Source organism: Girardinichthys multiradiatus, chromosome 7, assembly GCF_021462225.1.
Source record: "Girardinichthys multiradiatus isolate DD_20200921_A chromosome 7, DD_fGirMul_XY1, whole genome shotgun sequence".
NCBI lineage: Eukaryota > Metazoa > Chordata > Actinopteri > Cyprinodontiformes > Goodeidae > Girardinichthys > Girardinichthys multiradiatus.
Window position 1 is genome coordinate 41,267,442 of NC_061800.1, and position 19,462 is coordinate 41,286,903.

At 41.1% G+C, this 19,462-nt stretch overlaps 1 protein-coding gene across 3 annotated transcripts; it reads left to right on the top strand.

Moving 5' to 3' along the window:
• The first annotated feature begins 536 nt into the window (after positions 1-536).
• LOC124871471 lies at positions 537-13,932 on the top strand. Of its 3 annotated transcripts, none has more exons than XM_047370788.1 (12): positions 537-589; positions 2,428-2,586; positions 4,389-4,471; positions 4,838-5,008; positions 5,644-5,766; positions 8,277-8,304; positions 8,408-8,437; positions 8,521-8,607; positions 9,008-9,067; positions 9,366-9,413; positions 9,528-9,722; positions 12,194-13,932. In XM_047370788.1, the coding sequence occupies exons 1-12, from the start codon at positions 559-561 to the stop codon at positions 12,409-12,411; spliced, it is 1,233 nt and encodes a 410-aa protein (XP_047226744.1). In that variant the 5' UTR covers positions 537-558; the 3' UTR covers positions 12,412-13,932. The 3 variants fall into 3 exon arrangements, with proteins under 3 accessions (XP_047226744.1, XP_047226745.1, XP_047226746.1); XM_047370789.1 differs by having other exon boundaries at positions 8,408-8,428; XM_047370790.1 differs by lacking the exon at positions 4,838-5,008.
• Positions 13,933-19,462: the final 5,530 nt, after the last annotated feature.

Genomic DNA, 19,462 nt, shown 5'->3' on the forward strand with positions numbered 1-19,462 from the left:
AACACGAGAATTCCACTGCCCTGACATTGGAGACAACTGACTATCAAACACAAGTAAGGCTTAATGCCTTAAAAACATGCCGCCAAAATGCTATGTAAATCTGGGATGTATGAACTAGACAGAATAATTATTCAGTATATCAGTAATGTCATTATGAATAGTCAGAATGATAATAAAAAGCTAAAGATTCTGAACAAACAGCGAGATATTTCAAATTTACTTTATGACTAGTCATGATTTAATTGTTGATACCTAAAATATTCGCTGCAGATAGTCTGTAATTTATTGTAGATATCTTGAATTCGTGCCCCCATACAACTTAACAGTAACCTTGATGTCATTTTTACTAGTCAGAATGCAATTAGAGATATCTCTAAATATATTTTGCCTACTCAAAATATATTTAGAGATATCTTAATTAAATTTGCCTTGTCAACATCTATTTCAGACATCTGGAATTTAAGTGTGGTAATGCCGATTTTATGTTAAAACGGCTTGCCTTAATGGGGAGGTTTATATACTCGGTTACTTTCGGAAACGCTGCAGAACACCAGAAACATGGATCGACCAGAAGATCCGAGCTCTTCAGGTAATCTTCTCTTGCTTATATTTATCAGTGTTCTGGTCTCTGTTGTTTCTCTGTGTGTGTAGTTAAAGGTTCTGTGGGTTCTGAAGACCTGATTTTCTTCAGCTAAATTAAAATCACATTTCATACAGTTTAATCCTCAAAACGTCTTTTAAAGAAAACACATACACCTCAAAATTATCCAGATAATTAGTAAGTCACTATTTATTGATGTGTGTAAGTTATTTATGCTTTTCTTAAGTTAGTAAATCTTGACAAAGCAGTAAATGAATAAGAAAAAAATATATATAGCGTGATAGAAAGACAGGACAGGTCCAGACTGCAACAAACAACCAGGTCTGCTGAGAGAATCATCAGGGCTGACCTTTCCTCCATCCAGAACTTCTACAGGTTAAGGGTCAGGAAATGGGCAGCTAATATGTCTGCAGACCGCACACACCCTGCACACAAATTGAATAGACTTTTACCTTCAGGTGGTCTGCCAAAACCAGCCTCCACAGAGGCAGTTTCTTCCGGCAGGATATATATATAGTGTCCTGGAGTCAAATTCCTGGTTTGTGTGCGCAAACTTGGCGATAAAGCCGATACTGATCGATTTACACGTTAAACAGGAAAACTTTATTAAGTGGGGCAGGGATCCACAGCAGAAGATATCCTACCTGAAGAGAAACAGGGTTTCAAGAATTACAATATTTTATCAGCAGGGGGGAGTTTGGGCTATTTTTACAGTTGTTTTCACCACTAAATTTTTGTAGCATTATCATATTATTTTAGCACCTCTGGGAAATAAGGAAACTATCACAAATATTTTTCTTGGATAGCTAAGTCTGAAACCCAAGAATTACAAAATATGTTTAAGGAATTGGATAAATAATAACAGATCCAACAGAACCTGTACAATATTAATGTACCAGCCTGCAGATGCAAATACAGGTCTATCTAAACAAAATGGCATATTTTGAAAAAAAAACTCATTTATTATATAGATTTATTACACAGAATGAAATATTTAAAGACTTTATTTCTTGTTTTTTTGTGGTGATATTGGCTTACAGATAATGAAAACCCAGAAATCAGTGTCTCAGAAAGAATACTCTAAAAAAGTTAAATATTGGAAATTTATGGTGTCACACCCTAATCAGCTAATTAACACAAAACACCTGCAAATGTTTCCAGAGCCTCTAAATGGTCTCTCAGTCTGGGTCAGTAGGCTATACAATCATGGGGAAGACTTCTGGACACCTGTCCAGAAGACAGTCAGTGACTCCCTTCACAAGGAGGGTAAGCCACAAAAGGTCATTGCTCAAGAAGAATCAAAAAATTAAATGATATTAACAGAAAATTTAGTGGAGGGAAGAAGTGTGGTAGAAAAAGACTCACCAGCAAACGGGAGATCCGCAGCCTGGACAGGACTGTCAAGCAAAATCCATTCAAGAATTTGGGGGAGTTTCACAAGAAGTGGATTGAGGCTGGAGTCGGTGCATCAAGAGCCACCACACACAGACTAATATTAGACATGGGCTACAAACGTTTTGGTTAAAGAGAAAAAGAACTTGGACTGTGGCTCACACCCGATTTTGGGTTCTTATTATCTGCAAGCCATAATCATGATTACAAGAAATAAAGGCTTGAGATATTTTACTCTATGCGTAAATAATCTACATATTAGTTTTACTTTCTGAAACTTTTGCCAAGATATTGAAATTTTTTTAGATGTAGGGTGAAATGTGTTGCAGGTTGTTTGCAAACGGTAGTATTATTTTAGCCGACACACACCCCACCACTGAGTTGACGCCTCCTCTGGTTCTCTGTCCTGCACTATGATGCTGTCGTGGGGACAGCTTCAGAGAAGATGCCTGAGGGAGACAAAATGGACGACTGTGGCTCTCCAGAAGAAATGGATGTCTCTACAGAAGAAAATATTGAAGGAGGAAATCAGGCTGGAGGGCCCACTGGAGAGCCACCTTCCCAGGTCAACCAAGCCAAAAACAGGAGTGCTGGTGAGTTTCTGATCAGATCAGGCATATTTTCTTCAAAATTATTATTCGTTCTACTTCTATCCTCCTGGTTTATAACAGTTGCTGTTTGAAAATAAAATATCTTTAGCATTTTATCACAATGTCTGACACAGTTCTCAGTAAATGTAATGAATATAAGGTACCTCTGAACCCAGCTCGTCTGTGACTGTACTTCTAAATATAATAAAGGCTTTAGCTTTGGTGTAGTTCAAAAGGTCTAGTAGGAGGAAAATCAGGGGGAGAAACTTGAAGAGAACCAGAGGGAGAACCATGATGAGGACCACAATGAGAAACTGAAGGAGGATGGAGATACACAAGAGGAGGAGAAACATTGTTGTGTTTGCTTCCATTAGACAAGCAGTCCCTAAAAGGTGTTAGAACAAGACAACAGGGAGACAGTGTGACCAATAATCAATATTCTGATCAAAAACCACCCAAGTTAGGAGTAATAGCAAATAAACTGAAACTGAACTTATTACTAAATATTATACTCCATCACAGTACCCCACAACATGGCAATGTACCCTTGGGTGAGACACTGACCCACACATTTATGAAGGTCTATTTAATTTAAGAGCAGAATTTCCTATTTTAAATCTAAGGTCAGTGTCTCAAATTCCAGTCCTCGAGGGACCAACTCCTGGAATTTAGACATTTCCCAGTTGAATAATGGCTGGATTACAGTCAAATTCTGCAGCTTAAAACCAAATTATTTAATTCAGGTTGCAAATCAACAACTCAAGTCAACAAAAGGGAGCAAGGTATTTATTTCTGAACAGCAAACTATTAATGAGCAGAAAGACTGATATCCTTTCAAGAATGTGGTTCTTGGAGTGGACCCAAAGTGCAGACAAGCAGGCAGCAGCAGAACAGTAGACATTTTATATAAGAAAGAAAACTTACATCAGGACATGAGAAAAACAGAGGCAAAACAAGAGCGTGACAATGAGCAATGAGTGTTTTCCAGCGAGGAGTAAAAGGAACAGAAGAGTATATATAGAGCTTGGCACAGTGAGACTGATTAGATTGAAGCAGGTGGAATAAGAGGCAGTGGTAGAGAATGAAAGCAAAAACATGACTAAAACAAAAAAAAGATACTAGGAATAATTTAACTAAATACTAACAAGAATAACTAAAAGTATAAAGAACAAGATAAACTTGAAAGCTAAATGCAAAGAAATGCATGAAAAACACCTAACAAAACCTGGCAAAACACTTTAAAACATAATCCAAAATACTTCAAATCTTGACACATCATCAGTTAACACTTACAGTAAGTTAAAGCAGAGTTAACCATGTGGCTTCTAGCGATATGGCATTACAAACCTTTTCATTTTAAGGAATATGACGAAAACAATGGAAAAGACTGGAGAAAAATCTGTTGAGATCATTGCTATAAAGTGAGTATTTTACATAGAAAAGTTTGAGTTAGTTTGTGAAATATCACAGGATGGTCATTGTGAAAAAGCCTGATACCAATAATCTTCAAACTAATAACATAATATGTTGCAAAACCTCTTGACATGTCCGACCCTGTCATGGATCTGACCCATCTTAAGAAAAGCTATATTCTGTTCAGGGTTGTTGGATCTCACTGGAGATCAGACTGCATGTTTAACAGGGCTGTGATAAATTTCAGTGTGTGGAAGGCAGATCAACCTCAGTGACAGCAATAGTCCCCTGGGCGAATCTTTAGCCTCTGTGAAATGTGACAAATACACTTAAGATAAAACTTGCAACATAAAGTCTGTTCTGTCCACCTGAACAACCAATCACCTGTGCAGCTATGGCAACGGATACGCAGCCAGGAGGTGGAAAAAAGCCAAAGCCAAGCTCTGAAAAATCACGACGTAGCATAGATTTACAGGTAAGACATTGTCACTTCCTGTTATTAGAGGGATGAAGACATCATATTTTTATTGTTAAATGAGGAAACGATGAATATCTGAATTTGGAAAAGTCTCTGTTTGTGAAATGTTAAAGTCTGAGAGAAGAAATCATGATTGTAGGATTGTAGGACTTTCTCTTACAACATTGGAACTTTTATAGAAATGCTGTCAGTCTTTTTTAACGTCAGCACAACTTTTTCTAGTTTTTCCTGGTGTTGAGTTTAATTTCCTCACATATTATTATCTCTCCAGTTGAATGAAAGTCACCAGATTCTCTCCCCGTGTTTAGAAAAACCTGTTCATCCACCTTAGTTTTTAACACAAATTGTCTGTTGTTTTCTCAGGCTGAAGAAACTGGAAGGTGCTCAATGAAGTGTCCAAAATGTAAATTTCAGTTTGTTCCATTTGTCAAATTCATTAAGAAGAAAAATGAACAGGGTGAATTCAGTATTGATCTTCACACAGAGAGCAAAGACACTCTGTTCTTCACGGACAAGTTAGCTTGTCAAAAACAGGTGAGGTCAAACCTCAGGTCTGATATGAAAATGATTCGTCCCCTTAAATATTTTATCTGTTTTTATTTTTGTTATTCTTAAATGTTTGAGATTATTAAAGTAATTTTAATGAGACAAAGATAATCTGAGTAAAAACAAAATGAGGTTTCAAAGTAACTTACTAAGGTAAGAAAAGAATCCAAACCAACCTGGGCTTATGGGAAAACGAATTACCTGAAACTAATAACTAGTTTTGCCGCCCCTGAACGCATTATCTGCCATTTGTGATATGAATGTTTTTATCATTGTGGAAGAATTTTGGCCAAATATAATTAGGAGAATTGTTTACATCAGCCACATTAGATGATTCAAGCATGAATGGGCTATTAAAAGGTCATGCCATGGCACCTGTACTTTGACTAGGTTACTAAAAAAAAACCTTTATTTAGCCATGTAGGGGCTAGTGAATCATTGCCTTGCTGCTTAACTCAGGTGTCCTGCAGGATTTCCAGCAGAGAGCAGCCACCATGTTTGACTGTTGGCATCATTTCCTGAAGTGCTTTGTTACTTCTGTCTCGATGTATTGGGACACACTCTTTCCTAAAGTTCCACAGGATATTTTATATTAACACAAACTTTCTCTGTTGTCTCCTCAGGCTCCAGATACTAAAGTGAATTGTCCAAACTGTAAATATAGTTTTCTTTACAAAAGAGTTGCTACAAGTGTTAATAACAACATGGGTGGATTTGACATTAATTTGTCCATCAACATTCCTGAGGTAAGTTAAGATGACTAGTCATGCTTCTTTAGTCAGAGTTTTTTCTTTATAGAGCAGGTAAGGTTAAACTCCAGGGTTAATAGATCTGTGTATGTAGATCTGAATGAATCCACTCAAGGTTTTCATGGTTTAGTCTTCAGTAACCTATGTACTGTATATCAATTATGATTTCTCCTTCAAAGTGGATTCACGTCTAAACCAGAGTTAATTTGTTGACAAGAAATGTTCGCCACAATTTTTCTTCAATAACCTTTATTCGAGATGAAAACCAGATGAAACTCAAATTAAAGACATAAATATTGTGAGTAGAACTAACAAAATTTTTGTTTACTAATATTAACAAGACAAAAATATTGGAGGGAGATTAAATTCAATCAGATCCACTGGATAAACTGGAAAAATATCAGATGAGGTTTTATCTTCTTGAGCTGTAGGGAGTGAATTATGGTGTCCAGTGAAAGGTGGAGATCACGTGTTTCCAGAGGAGATATCAGAAAAAGATGCTAAGATAAAATATGGATTGTTGTGCACAGAATTACCTCTCAATAATGTTGAATTTGAGCATGTTCTGAAAGTTTACGGTACAGTCTTTTATGATCGACACGTGTACCGAATGGAAACAGTGTTTTATACCTGAACATAGTAAGCAGAATATTTATGTGCAGGACGTCGGGCCTGATCTTCAGATCATTAAACTGCTTGTTCAAAAAATAAAAATTGCACGTGTAATAAGTGGGCGTGTTGCGGGTGATCTACAAAGATTGAGTGCGCAATTGATACAGGTGCAAAAGAGGTGCAGACTGCCCTATTTAAAAAAGTAAATTACCTGTGCTACTGGCTGTAATTATGAAGAGTGCTAAACCATGACATATTAATTATAAAACCTAGAAAATATTCAGTTTTGTTTGTTACATAAAATGACACAACATTTTCCGTGCAGATTAGCACTTGCCTTTCAAACGTGCTAAATATTGATGCAAAAACAGCAATTCCGTTTCAGGAAATAATAAATTGCATTGTTGATGGTGAAGGATTACATTTGCATATCCTTCACGCATGAATTTGCACATATGAGTCATTTCATTATGTTTCGCATATTCATGAAGGGAAAGATGCTAAAAAGTTTGTGCCCACTGTTAAACAGATTTTACCCACGTAATTTGATTTGCACCTTGTTTGTTGATCAGCTTTGCCCACGCAAACAAGTTTGTCAGTCACATACTTTTAAAAAGTGACACCCGAACAAAACAAACCAGAGAGGACTCCCAGCTATCTCTAACGTCTGCCGTTTGGGAACATTAAGGTTAATCATTGAGCTACAGTGAAGATGGAAAAACAGAGGTGGACCAATCAAAAGCTATGCATTAATAGTCAGTCAGTCATTTTCTACCGCTTATTCCATAGTGGGTCACGGGGGAGCTGGTGCCTATCTCCAGCAGTCTACGGGCGAGAGGCGGGGTACACCCTGGACAGATTGCCAGTCCATCGCAGGGCAACACACAAACAACCATGCACACACTCATTCATACACCTAAGGTCAATTTAGAGTGACCAATTAACCTAACAGGCATGTCTTTGGACTGTGGGAGGAAGCCGGAGTACCCGGTGAGAACCCACGCATGGGACTGTGGGAGGAAGCCGGAGTACCCGCATTAATAGTATTAGTATTAATTAAACAACCAGCAACCTAGAAACACCTGCTTAGAACTCACTAAAATCAGTTCTATACAGCCTGCTATGTGAAGGTGTAGAAATGGATAAAATCCAGTTAATTTTCAGAAATGTTTCTTAGAAAAATCCTTTATTGTCCGACAGTGGGGAAATACAGGAGTGTAGATGTCAAAGCAAAAAGGCAAATGGAAGCAAACAGGTGCACACAAGACTATAAAACTCTAAAAACCAACATCACAAGAAAAGAAATACTGTGTAGTTATTAAGAATGGCATACTAAGATTATATGAGGTGTCCAACAGTCAGCTGATCCGAAAACCCACAAATTTCTTATCTGTAGCTTATCTGTGAATGAGAGAAAACAACAACAAATCATTAAACAGTAAAAAAAAATAGAGTAGAAGTAAAAACATTAAACATCCATACATTTTTATTTATGCCTCCTGATTGGAGCTTACAGAAAATGTATCAAACTGTGACTTTAAAACCGAGGTTATCACCAAACCAGGATTTTTGTGTGCTGTACCCTGACTGTCACAAAATAATAACTCAGATTAATTAATTTCAGTATATTAATAAAATGCCAGTGACTAAAACTAAATAAAAACGTGCTGTCAGGATTACTGGTTCTTAACGAAAAAGTACAAGACTTTGTGTCCATGATTGAAGAAAAGCTTACAGGGTTTTGTAGTAGCGGGTTTTGGTTCTGTTCATGTGTCCAGTTCTGAGAGCTTGGGAAGTAGAATGGTGAGTCTGGTTGCCATTAGGCCAGGTTAGATGCTTAAAGAGTCTGAAATATTGTCTTACATGTTGTTTCTGGTTGTTTCTTCTGTGTGTAGGAGGTCCAGCAGCAAGGCAGAACTGGGGGTTAGTCATTTGACTTTAATCAGTTTTAATATCTAAATGTTATTTAAATAGAAAGCTGAATCATTGATCATCTAAGGCTTAAAACTGCCTGTTCTTTCTGCAGATGATCAACCTGCATCAAAAGGTAAGTCAGGTAAGTTAACCCAGTTTGTTTGTGTAATTGTTCCTACTAAAAGTTAACTGGCAACCTCTGTGTGCAAACGTCTCTGTGCTTAGGTGCTAGTGGTATGCAATCAGTAAATGAGGTGCAGGAAGAGCAAGGAATGGAGCAAGATCATCCCAAACCTTCAGCAGAGCCAACAGGTATGGCTTAAATAAATCTAAAGCTTAAAAAGATATTGATCTCACAGTGAAACAGTTTGTTACAGTTACTGCAGCAAAGAATAGGAGAGATTTTATTCTCAGTGTAATCCAAACAGCTGCCGAGTGCAACAAGATTAGTTCACATCTTGATAAAGAGGCATCGATCAAGTCTTATATAATCACATAAATAATAAAACAGAGAAATGTTAATAAGCTTATACAGACATGCAAGATAAACAATCACACACAGACACTCATACTTAGGGACAAAAAGCTGCTTCACCCTCACAGTTCCAGTTAAAGTTCAGCTTCTTTCAGTTAACGTTTGAGGTTCAGTTTCAGCTGTTATTGAGCTGCAGCTCTGAGAGACCGACCTTCTTCTTTCTCTTTCAACCATCAGGAAGTAAGACTGATGAATCTTCTTCGGGTTTTTTCCAAGAGTTGTGGAATAGGTTTCCAGGTCTGTTGGAACATTTTAGCTTCTAAAAATATTACAGTCTTTGTTAGAAATATTCACTGTATTTGGTTAAATTTACTCCATCACAATCAAAAACTTTAAAGTAACTAAACTGAAGTTAATAAATATATTTTAAATTATTAATTTATAAGGAGGTTATTTTTCACCTGTTCTTTTACTTGTTTTTATGACTAGACTTGTCTGATATTTACTTTCACTTTAGTGTTAATCAGTTAAACAGTTTAACCAGAATGTTTACTGCATGTTAATATATATTAGTTTTTTTTTTATATCTCATTAGCAATGAACTCATTCAAATCAAAAACATCTGAGTGGTCAAATCCAACCAGTGAGTCCATCTTTACTTTTTTATTTTTCTAATTGTGTACAACTTCAATAATCATCAGAAGTAAGTGATGAGCATCTTTTTCAGTTTGGTCATTTTCCCTAACTCCACCCACAGTTAAGGTCTGCTGCATAAACACTGCTGAGGCCTTTGATGCTGATGTTGCCTTTATGAAAGCAGTGAAGAACAACAAAGGAAAATCACCAAAAGTGGAAGAAACAAGTGTGGATGAATGCAGCCTCATCATTATCTTCTGTCCAGTCAGCTTGTGTCGTACATCAGATGTAAAATCAGCCATGGAAAATACCAGAGGTGATAAAAAAACATTTAAAGCTTTACTTTCATTTTACAGCTTTCAAGGTCAGTTCTGTGTGCATAGTTTTCACAAGATGTTTATGGACCATAAAATATTATCAGGTTGTTCTCAGACGTCCTGCACTGTTGTCTCTTATGCCCCTTTTTAACATCAGCCACAGCTGAAACAAAGTGCTCACCATCGGGGATAAATAGGATAAGAAAAAACATCAAATAAAATTACACAGATAAACACACAACAATGTCAATAAATTAAGAACTCAATACAAAACATACTAAAAACAAACAATAAAATCAATACCAATTCAAGCTGAGTAAAATCAAGTCTCAGTTGGGTTGAAGGACAATAAGTAATACGTTTTTAGACAGGTTTTAAAAACGGACAGTGAAGGGGCCTATCGAATGATGCATTTTATAACCTAGGGGCCCTAATAAAGAAGGCCCCATCCCCTCTAAGTTTCCGCTTGGAGCTGTAAATGACCAGAAGCAGCTGATCGACAGACCTAAGTGACCGAGCGGGAGTGTAGTGGTGGAGAAGCTCGGTTAAATGAGGCAGGGCAAGGCTGTGTAAACCCTTAAAACCCAACGGAAGAACTTTAAAGTGGACTCTAAAATGTACTGGAAGCCAGTGGACTGAAGCCAGAACTGGGGTAATGTCTTCCCTGTTATGTGTATGTGCATTTTGAACCAGGTGCAGATGAGGACTAGCTAATTAATCCAGCCGTGATGAAATGAAGGCATGGATTACTGTTTCCAACAGTTACCTTGAAAGAATAGATTTCACCTTTGCTATTTTTCTTAAATGGTAAAAACTTGGCTTAACTGTGGCTCCAATTTGACTATCAAGTTTAAAATCACTGTCCATCTTGAAACCTCCTTAAGACTTAAGACACTTCACCCGCCTTGCCTGGTGATGGTGGTTGTATGGCAGCCCCACTTCTGTCAGTTTTCCCCAGGGCAGCTGTGGCTACGATGTAGCTCAGCCCTGTCAGAGTATGAATGTGTATGAATGGGTTGATCGCTGATTGTAGTATAAAGCGCTTTGGAGTCCTCAGACTTGTTAAAGCGCCATACAAGTGCAGCCTGTTTACCATTTTACTATTTACTATGTGATTTAATCAGCGCAATATTAATAGACTTCATTTATAATAAATTAATAACGATAATAATAAGTTATTATTGTTATGGTTAATATTGTTATTTTTCTATTAATATTACTATTCTGGGAAAGTGACCTGAAAGAATCATGAGACTTGAAAACTTGACATCAAATTGGAAACCATTTTTTTTTTAGATTTGATAAGAGTTGCATTACTTCTTTTAAATAATACACATTGTGGAGGAAGATGAACTGCAATCTAGTATAAAATGTAGGACATGCATTATAAACACATTAGACTCCATATGTCTAGTTAACTATATACCATTAGAGAAAATGCCCATTTGAAAAGAAACAAACCACTAGTAATGGCACCCAGAAGAAAATGGGAATAGCTGTTGACATCATCATATCATTTTAGTCTAAAAGATAAAATATCAGAATTTCTAACTAAACAATCAGCTAGATATAAACAAATGCATAGAAATATCAGTGTTGGGCATGTAACTTTAAAAAAGTAACTGAGTTAGTAACTGAGTTACTCCACTATACAAGTAACTAGTTAACAGGGAAAGTAACTACTGCGTTACTTTGTTTAAGTTTAAAAATGTCAACGAATTTAGATTTTTTTCTAAGGTTTCTCAAGCCAGTTGCATAAAGTGGAATTACAAAGAAAAGTAGCCTACTTACACCAAACGTTTAATATTTACTTCACTTGTACGTTCTTGCCTTTTACCTCAGAGAGACTAAAGTAGTGTCTGAACTTCCACTTTGAAAACGCAATCTTTCCCTCCAGACCGCCATTGTTGCAGCTTACATCTGCTAGTTTGAGCAGGTCTGTGTGTGTGTTTGTTGTTCGTGTCTAAACTGAACACTGCCTCTGATTGGCTTACAATTAGTTTGATTAGGCGTTACTGAAAAACTATTTTAACACCGTTATTCCCATCACTGGTAATCATTACAAATAAAACACGCGTATTTCACAGACATCTGTAAACATGCACAAAGCTAGTCAGCAGTTATATGAAGACTTTTCCATTGATTACTGAATAATTAATGAATATTTTTAGGCTTAACTTTATACAAATTTCAGTTTATTATAATATTCACTAGATGTTATCTGAAAAGTGAAGGTTTGCTTTTATTTCATGTGTAACATCAGAATCTAAACAATCAAACCCGAAGACAGTTTTACAGAATTAGATCCAGTTCTTGGTTCAGATTGGTCTCAGAAGTCCAGGATTTCACCTTCTGTTACAATTCAAATTTCCAGACTTAAACTGAGAGAAAAAGGTGTTTTCTTTCAATGAAATTAAGCTCTTCATGACCACTTTGACATGTTTTTTTTTTTTTTTTTATTGCTTTCCAGTCTCATCGTCTGGTAAACCAGTGATTCTGGTTCTGATGCATCACACCAGAGACGTCGACTATTCCACTGCAGGATTTAACTGGTGTGAAGAGTTGAAAAATGTTGTGCTTCCTGTTCATGTCTTTTATCATGACTCTGTAAATGGATTACTAGAATGTAGACAAAATACAGAGGCGATTGAGGCCATTCAACAAGAACTGCTAAAATACAAACAGTAGAGAACCTTTGGTTTTAGTTTGCTATATCAGTCTTGTTGTCGTTGTTTTATTTTCCTTGATAAGTCCCAACAGGGACCACACTAACATGTCATCATTTGCTGATTGTATAAAACAGGAAAAATCTACAATTCCATAGCTTCTGACGCCAAACAGCAATTTTCTCTTCCAGCTGCTTTCAATTCTGGTTCTGATAGGATGTATTTTACAACAAACTACAAGCTTCTTCTGATTCTACAGAGGTTTCAGGGCTTAAACCAATCAGTAATTTAAAGACAACAGTAGCAGAAGATAAACATCTGTAATGGAGATGTTCTGGACCAGTTGTGTTCCTGAGTTAACGTCATGTTGTAACACTGCAGTCAACTTCCTGTTTCCTGGATAACTTCCTGTGATGTAATCCTGCTCCCCTTCTCAAGCCTCCACATTCAGCCGCTTCCAGTTTTTTCATGTCAAAGGAGCTTTTCCTTACAGACCCCGAAACTTTCAATGTTATTTAGTTCTGAAAATGGAAAATGTGAAACTTGTAAATAATTGTTGTAGAAACAGTGGTTATGAATAACTGAACTTAAAGAGAGGAAACTGTAAACGTTCTTCCTGATTAAGATGATGTAATGTTAATGCGTTTATTTTTGACTTCTGCTCCTTCACTGTTAGACAGAAACACAGATGACTGAAAAAAAACTGGAAAATCTGCTGTTTTATTTTACTTTCCGTCCGTTTTTGATGCTTTATGCTCATCTCCATCTGCACCAGAATGCTCCATAAGTGATAGACATGAAAGGGAGCGGCACAGATTATATTGTTGTCACCTATAATTTCACTGCTCAGACCCGTTTGTGTCACATCGACATGTTAGAACTGTACAATGACCGAGATGAAACTTCCCTGGACCCTGTTGGTGGACTAAAGACAGCTGTGTTCCAGCTGTGTGGACACACACTGCAAAGCTCCTTAAAAAGCCTGAAATCTTGTATAACCTTCAATTATGTTTTATGCATTTGACAAAAGTTCATAGAAACAAACCTGGACTCTTTCTTATTTCCCAGTTAGTCAAATTTTTTTTTTTTTTTGCAGAAATTCAGCCTTAAGAGATAAAACATTTTTGTGCCTTTCTAGAAAATCATATTTCTGATGATTCCACAACAAGTCAAACAGGATCTGGTTTGGGAATGCACTTCTTAAATTTAGACAGGACTTGGTCAACTAAGGGAAAAGCTATGAACTAGTTTTTCTTCTGGACCATAACATTTACACATTGTTCAGATAGAGTTTGGATTTTAAGTAGGGAAATCTATGAAGAACACCAAGCTGATCAGATTGGAAAGAAAATTTCAGCTGTAGGCATCAAAAAAGAGAAGTCATTAAAAAAGAGATTTGGTTTGGTGCAGCTCATTTAAACAGTTTGTTAAAAACTTTGTGCTTCATAAAAATCAGTGAGACACACCCAGTGATCCTCCCGATTGATCAGGTTTTTGTTGTGTTCACTTCAGCACAGCCTTAATAAAGATGCTTCAACAGAGAGACGTCATCTCTGCCTTTCTACTAACAAATGAATGGGACCCTTAGTAGCATTGAATAAAACGATTACAAAATATTTTTAATTTGATTTAGAGTTATAAAAATTATAGAAACGAATCAGATGTGGAAATGAAAGAAGTCCAACCTAAAATGAACCCTTATTGGTGGAAGTGAATAAGAACTGTAACAACTTCATTACGCTGAAACTCTTAATGAAGCTGTTATAAGTTGCCTGTTTATGACTTCATAATTTGCTTTTCAAAAGCCTCATTACACAGACCCATTTATTAAATTATAATATTAAAACATTTATTTATTTCAGTAACTTATCTCACTAAGCGAAATTATTTAGATTAATTACACAAACTAATGTTTTCCGGTCTTTATTTCTGTTAATTATGATGATTTGTTTTTCCTCTAGACAGGTCAAAAATATTGGAAACCATGAAGATTATAAATATAAATCCCTGTCATGATATCTGGGATTTAGAACATGAGACAATAATTAACAATCAGAATGTAATCAATGCAAATCCTTATGTTTAGGATGGAAAACTCAATGCACATTAAAAGATTAGCAATAGCTGTTTATACCTTTAAGAAATTCCTTTTATTACAGTTTGGGACCCATTTTGTCATGTTTGTCATGATCATGTGGTGTTTGGGTTTGACTTTCTTTTGTATATGTACTTTAACCATTTCCGTTCTGTTAAATTTTTTTTTTTGTTCTTGCTTTCCAAAATTTAATTTATGCTAATGTTTAAGCCTTTTTGTTATTAGTTCATTATTTTGTGTTTTATTGTTCTTTTTACATCTGGAGTTATTTCCTCTTACAGAATTTCCTGTTGTCTCCTATGTTTCTGCTCAGCTCAGCTCATCTGTGTAGCCACTCTGCTTCATCTCATTAGCTCCTCTGTTCATCAATCATTTCTCCACCCTTCCTCTGTATTTAAACTCACTGGTTTTGTTTCCTCACTGCTGGATCTGCCATCGGTTTCCTCCATGTTCCCCATTGCTCTAGTTGGATGCTCCATGCCTAATCTGTTTCCTGTGTCCATTCTCAGAATACAACACATCCTTGTTATCCTTTTATTTCTTAAAGCATTCTCCTTCACCTCTGTCTGTTTCTGCATTTCAATCCTACAAACAGAATCATGATGATGATGGTTTGGTTTTCAGATGGACCCAAATGCAGGCAGATCAGAGGCAGAGAGGTGAAGCAAAGAGTTTTATTGTTAAATAAACACAAAACTGGCCTAAAAAGAGCAGGACATGCAACCAACATGAGTGTAACAGAAGAACAATGAACAATGCAAACCAGAGACCTTATATACTGAGGCAGGAGTGGAAAAATGAAAAAGGAACCAGATGAGAGGATCAGAGGAGATGAGGAACAGCTGTGGCAGAATGAGAGCAGGGAAACTGAGAGGGTGAGACCAATCAACACAAAGGGAGTTGAATACAACAAATAACTAAGTAAAATAACATAAATAAATTACCTGACAGGCAAAAACCATAATAATAATAAACTGAATATGGCAAGACTTTTCTAACAATAATAAACCCAGAAATGATCATAAAAGAAAGACAAAAAAACTAAAAGCAACCGTGGACCATGACGGAAGTTACCCTGTAACTATGGTTCTGTGAATTCCTGGATGACGGCCAGTGGCAGTAAACAAAGTGAATATGTCTCCTCGTGCTCCGCGCGGGTCGAGATTAAATGTAAACAAAGTCACGCACGTGACACGTAGCCCACCTGGGCGTGCGTCTATAAGTAGCACGTGGAAGGCTACGTTCAGTCTCAGGTATCTTCTCGCAGGGAGAAGTTCCGAGTGACCAGTGTGACTGGCAGTCATACAGGAATTCACAGAACCATAGTTACAGCGTAACTTCCGTTCTGTTTCATTCCTTCCTGACTGCCAGTGGCAGTAAACAAAGTGGATGACTTATGCCAGCAATGTCACGAGGAATGCAGTAGTCACGCACCTCTCAGTAGAAGGGGCCAGAGGCAGGATTGCCGAGGCCAGTGCGGACTCATGTGCCACATTGAGGCGGTAGAAGCGTGCAAACGTGCACGGTGTTCTCCATGACGCCGCCGCGCAGATATCGCCCAGCGGCACGCCCCTCAGTGCCACCCAGGACGTAGACACACTCCTGGTGGAATGGCACACAACACCAGAAGGGGCAGCTGCCCCCACAGACTCATAAGCCAGCGCAATAGCATCTACGACCCAATGCGACAGCCTGTGCTCAGAAAGGGCTCGCCCCCTGTTCTGTCCCCCGTAGCACACAAACAGCTGGTCCGACTGGCGAATATCGCCTGTAGCCACCATGTACAGCTGCAATGCCCGGACTGGGCTCAACGTGTTAGCCAGCCTCTGTTCCTCGGACTGAAACGGGGGAGGGCAGTATGCCCCCAGTTCAATGGCTGTATTCACGTAGCCTGGGTGCAAAACCTTAGGGAGAAAGGCTATGTTCGGCCACAGCGTTACTCCGGACCCCCCTGCCTTCCAACGCAGGCAGGTAGGGGTGATGGCGAGTGCGTGGAGCTCACTGACCCGCTTGGCTGTTGTTCCCGCCAACAAAAAAACAGTCTTAACAGACACCAGTTTCAATGGGGCAGCACCCATGGGCTCAAAAGGTGGTCCACTCAGGGCCTTCAACACCAGTGGGAGGTCCCATGCTGCCGCCGGTCTCCGTAACGGGGGGCGCAGCCTCCTTGCACCCCGGAGAAACTGTGACACCCAATAGTGTGTCCCCACTCGTCTGCCATCCACGACGTCGTGGCTGGCAGCCAGGTGCACCTTCAGGGTTGATGCTGCCCGTCCAGCATCCAATAGACCCTGCAGGTACCTCAAAATATCATGCAGGGAACACGAAATTGGGTCAACTGCTCTGCGTCTGCACCACTCCACAAAACGCTGCCAGCAACGGGCATAAGTCCTCAATATGGAAGGAGCTCTGGCATTCCGCAGTGTCCGCTGAATGGAGGGCTCCAGATCCGTCAGGGGCTGCCAGCACCCGTCAGCGGCCACAGCGTGAGGAGAAGATGGCCCGGAGACGGATGCCAAACCTTCCCCTCCAACTGAGACAACAGGTCTGCCATGACCGGGAGCCGCCATGGCTCCCCGTCCAGCAGACTGAGGAGCAGTAGGAACCAGACCCTCGGGGGCCACCAACAGAACCTTCAGGCTCGACGACCTCACTCGGTGGAGAGTGGGCAGAAGCAACGGAAACGGGGGAAAGGCATACAGCAGGCCGGCTGGCCATGCGTTTGCTAGGGCGTCCATCCCCAGTGGGGAGCTGGCCTCCACCAGGGAAAACCACAAGGGGCAATGTGTACTGCTCCCTGAGGCAAAAAGGTCGACCTGGGCCCTGCCGAACCGATCCCATATCTGCTGTACAATCTGAGGATGCAGCCTCCAATCCCCGGGGGGGGGGGGGGGGGGGGGGGGGGGGGGGGGGGGGGAGCCTGTGTCGGGACAGATAGTCGGCTACAGAGTTCCTCGTCCCCGGGAGGTGCATTGCCCTGATGGAGGCGAAGCGAGGGTATGCCCAGGTCCACAGCCTCTGGGCCTCCCTCAGGCACTGCAGTGATCTGGTCCCACCCTGGTGGTTGACGTGGAACACTGCTGAGGTGCTGTCCGACCTGACGAGCACGTGCTTGTCCTCGAGAAAGGGCGAGAAGTGCCTTAGCGCCAAATAAATCGTCTTGAGCTCCAGGACATTGATGTGCAGACTTCCCTCCTGAGGCCCCCACAGCCCCTGGACGGACCTGCACTGCCACACTGCTCCCCATCCGAGAGGTGATGCATCCGTAGTCACCACGTCCCGTCTTGCAGGGACCATACCAAGGGGGACCCCATGCTGTAGATATGCCCTGTCCCGCCAGCGACGGAGGATCATTGTGCAGCCGGGTGTAACCCGCACCTTGACCTGCCGGTGCAACCTGGGGTCCATGTGGAGGCTGTTGAACCACTTCTGCAAGGGCCGTAGATAAAGCAACCCCAGAGGCGTCAGAGCCGAGGCCACCAGCATCCCCAACAGTCTCAGCCACAGTTTGACTGGGGGTGCCGCCCCCACCCGAAAAGACTGGAGCAGGGACTGAATCCTGTTCACCCTGTCCGAGGTCGGCTGAGCCAGCATGGCCACTGAATCCAAGGCCATGCCGATAAAGACCACCTGCTGGGCCGGGATGAGAGAACTCTTCTGATAGTTCACTGCTATCCCCAGTGCTCTGACGTGGGCCAGGACCTTCGACATCGCTCGATCCGCCCCGCCAGAGGAGGGGGCATAGATGAGCCAGTCGTCCAAATATGGCAGGATCTTTAATCCTGACAGGCACAGAGGGCTCAGGACTGCCTTCATGCACCTCGTGAAAATCCGAGGGGCTAAAGAAAGGCCGAACGGCAGGACTGAAAACTCGTAAGCCACGCCGTGGAAGGCAAATCGCAGATACTTCCTGTGTTCTGGTTGGATCGGAACATGGAAGTACGCGTCCTTCAGGTCCACAGATGTAAACCACTCGCCTGGACAGATTACCCGAAGGACGTCGCAGGTGCGGAGCATCCGAAAGGGCAGCACCTTCAAAAAGTGGTTCACCCCCCTGAGGTCCAACACCGGCCGAAGGGAACTGTCCTTCTTTGGGATCAGGAAATAGGTTGAGTAAAACCCGTCGACCTGCGAATGTGGCGGGACCACCACTATGGCCTCCTTGTCTAGCAGTGTCTTTATTTCCTGCAGCAAGATCGCAGTTCGTGCAGGATCTGTGACGGGAGTCACCCTGACCCAGATGGGGGTGGAGGCCGACGGCGGAACTGCAGCCTGTACCCTTGGGTCATAGTTCTTAACACCCACGCATCCTTGCAGTGGGTTTCCCAATAGGCCAGGCGCCGTTGTAAAAACCTCCATGCCGTCGGCCTGCAGCCTTCAGGCCGCCCTCTGCTGCCTGCTTTAGCCTCTGGGGGGGCGCCGGCTCCTGTTCGGCCCCGCCAGAGCCCTGCGAGGTGGTGCCCGTTCCACCCTGGGCTGCCGCCGAGCTCCTGCCACCACGCGGCTCCGCTGCGCAAACTGTGCGGGAGTGGCGGTTCGAAACTGACGCCGCGGTTCCCGCACATCACGTCTCCTGGGTTGCGGAGCAGGGGGTCCCATGGCCCCGCTGCGACCACCCCAAGCTTCAGGGGCCTGGCTGGACTGCCTATGGCGCTCCAGTGCCCTCTCGGCCTGCGGTCCAAACAGCTGGCCCGGTATCACCGGCAGCCTCGCAAGCTCTGCCTACAGTCAACCGAGATCGGGGCCTGTGCCAACCAGACTTGGCATTGGGTGACCACCAGAGTGGACAGAAGGCGACCAAGTTCCCTGGACATGAGTCCAAAGGCCTGGAGAGCTGCGTCATTTGTGTTGCCCAGTGCTGCTCCCGCCATGCCCGGCTGCAGCATCTGGGACTGTGCCAACAGGAGGACAGAGAGGGAATTGCCAATACGTGCCATCTGAGCCGCAATGTCGTAGGCACGGCACAAGAAGTCGTCCG

Coding starts and splice junctions, on each gene's coding strand:
- LOC124871471 (XM_047370788.1), top strand. CDS start 559: ATGGATCGACCAGAAGATCCGAGCTCTTCAG. Junction 4,472..4,837: donor GACGTAGCATAGATTTACAG/GTAAGACATTGT, acceptor TTGTTTTCTCAG/GCTGAAGAAACTGGAAGGTG. Junction 9,068..9,365: donor GTTGTGGAATAGGTTTCCAG/GTCTGTTGGAAC, acceptor ATATCTCATTAG/CAATGAACTCATTCAAATCA.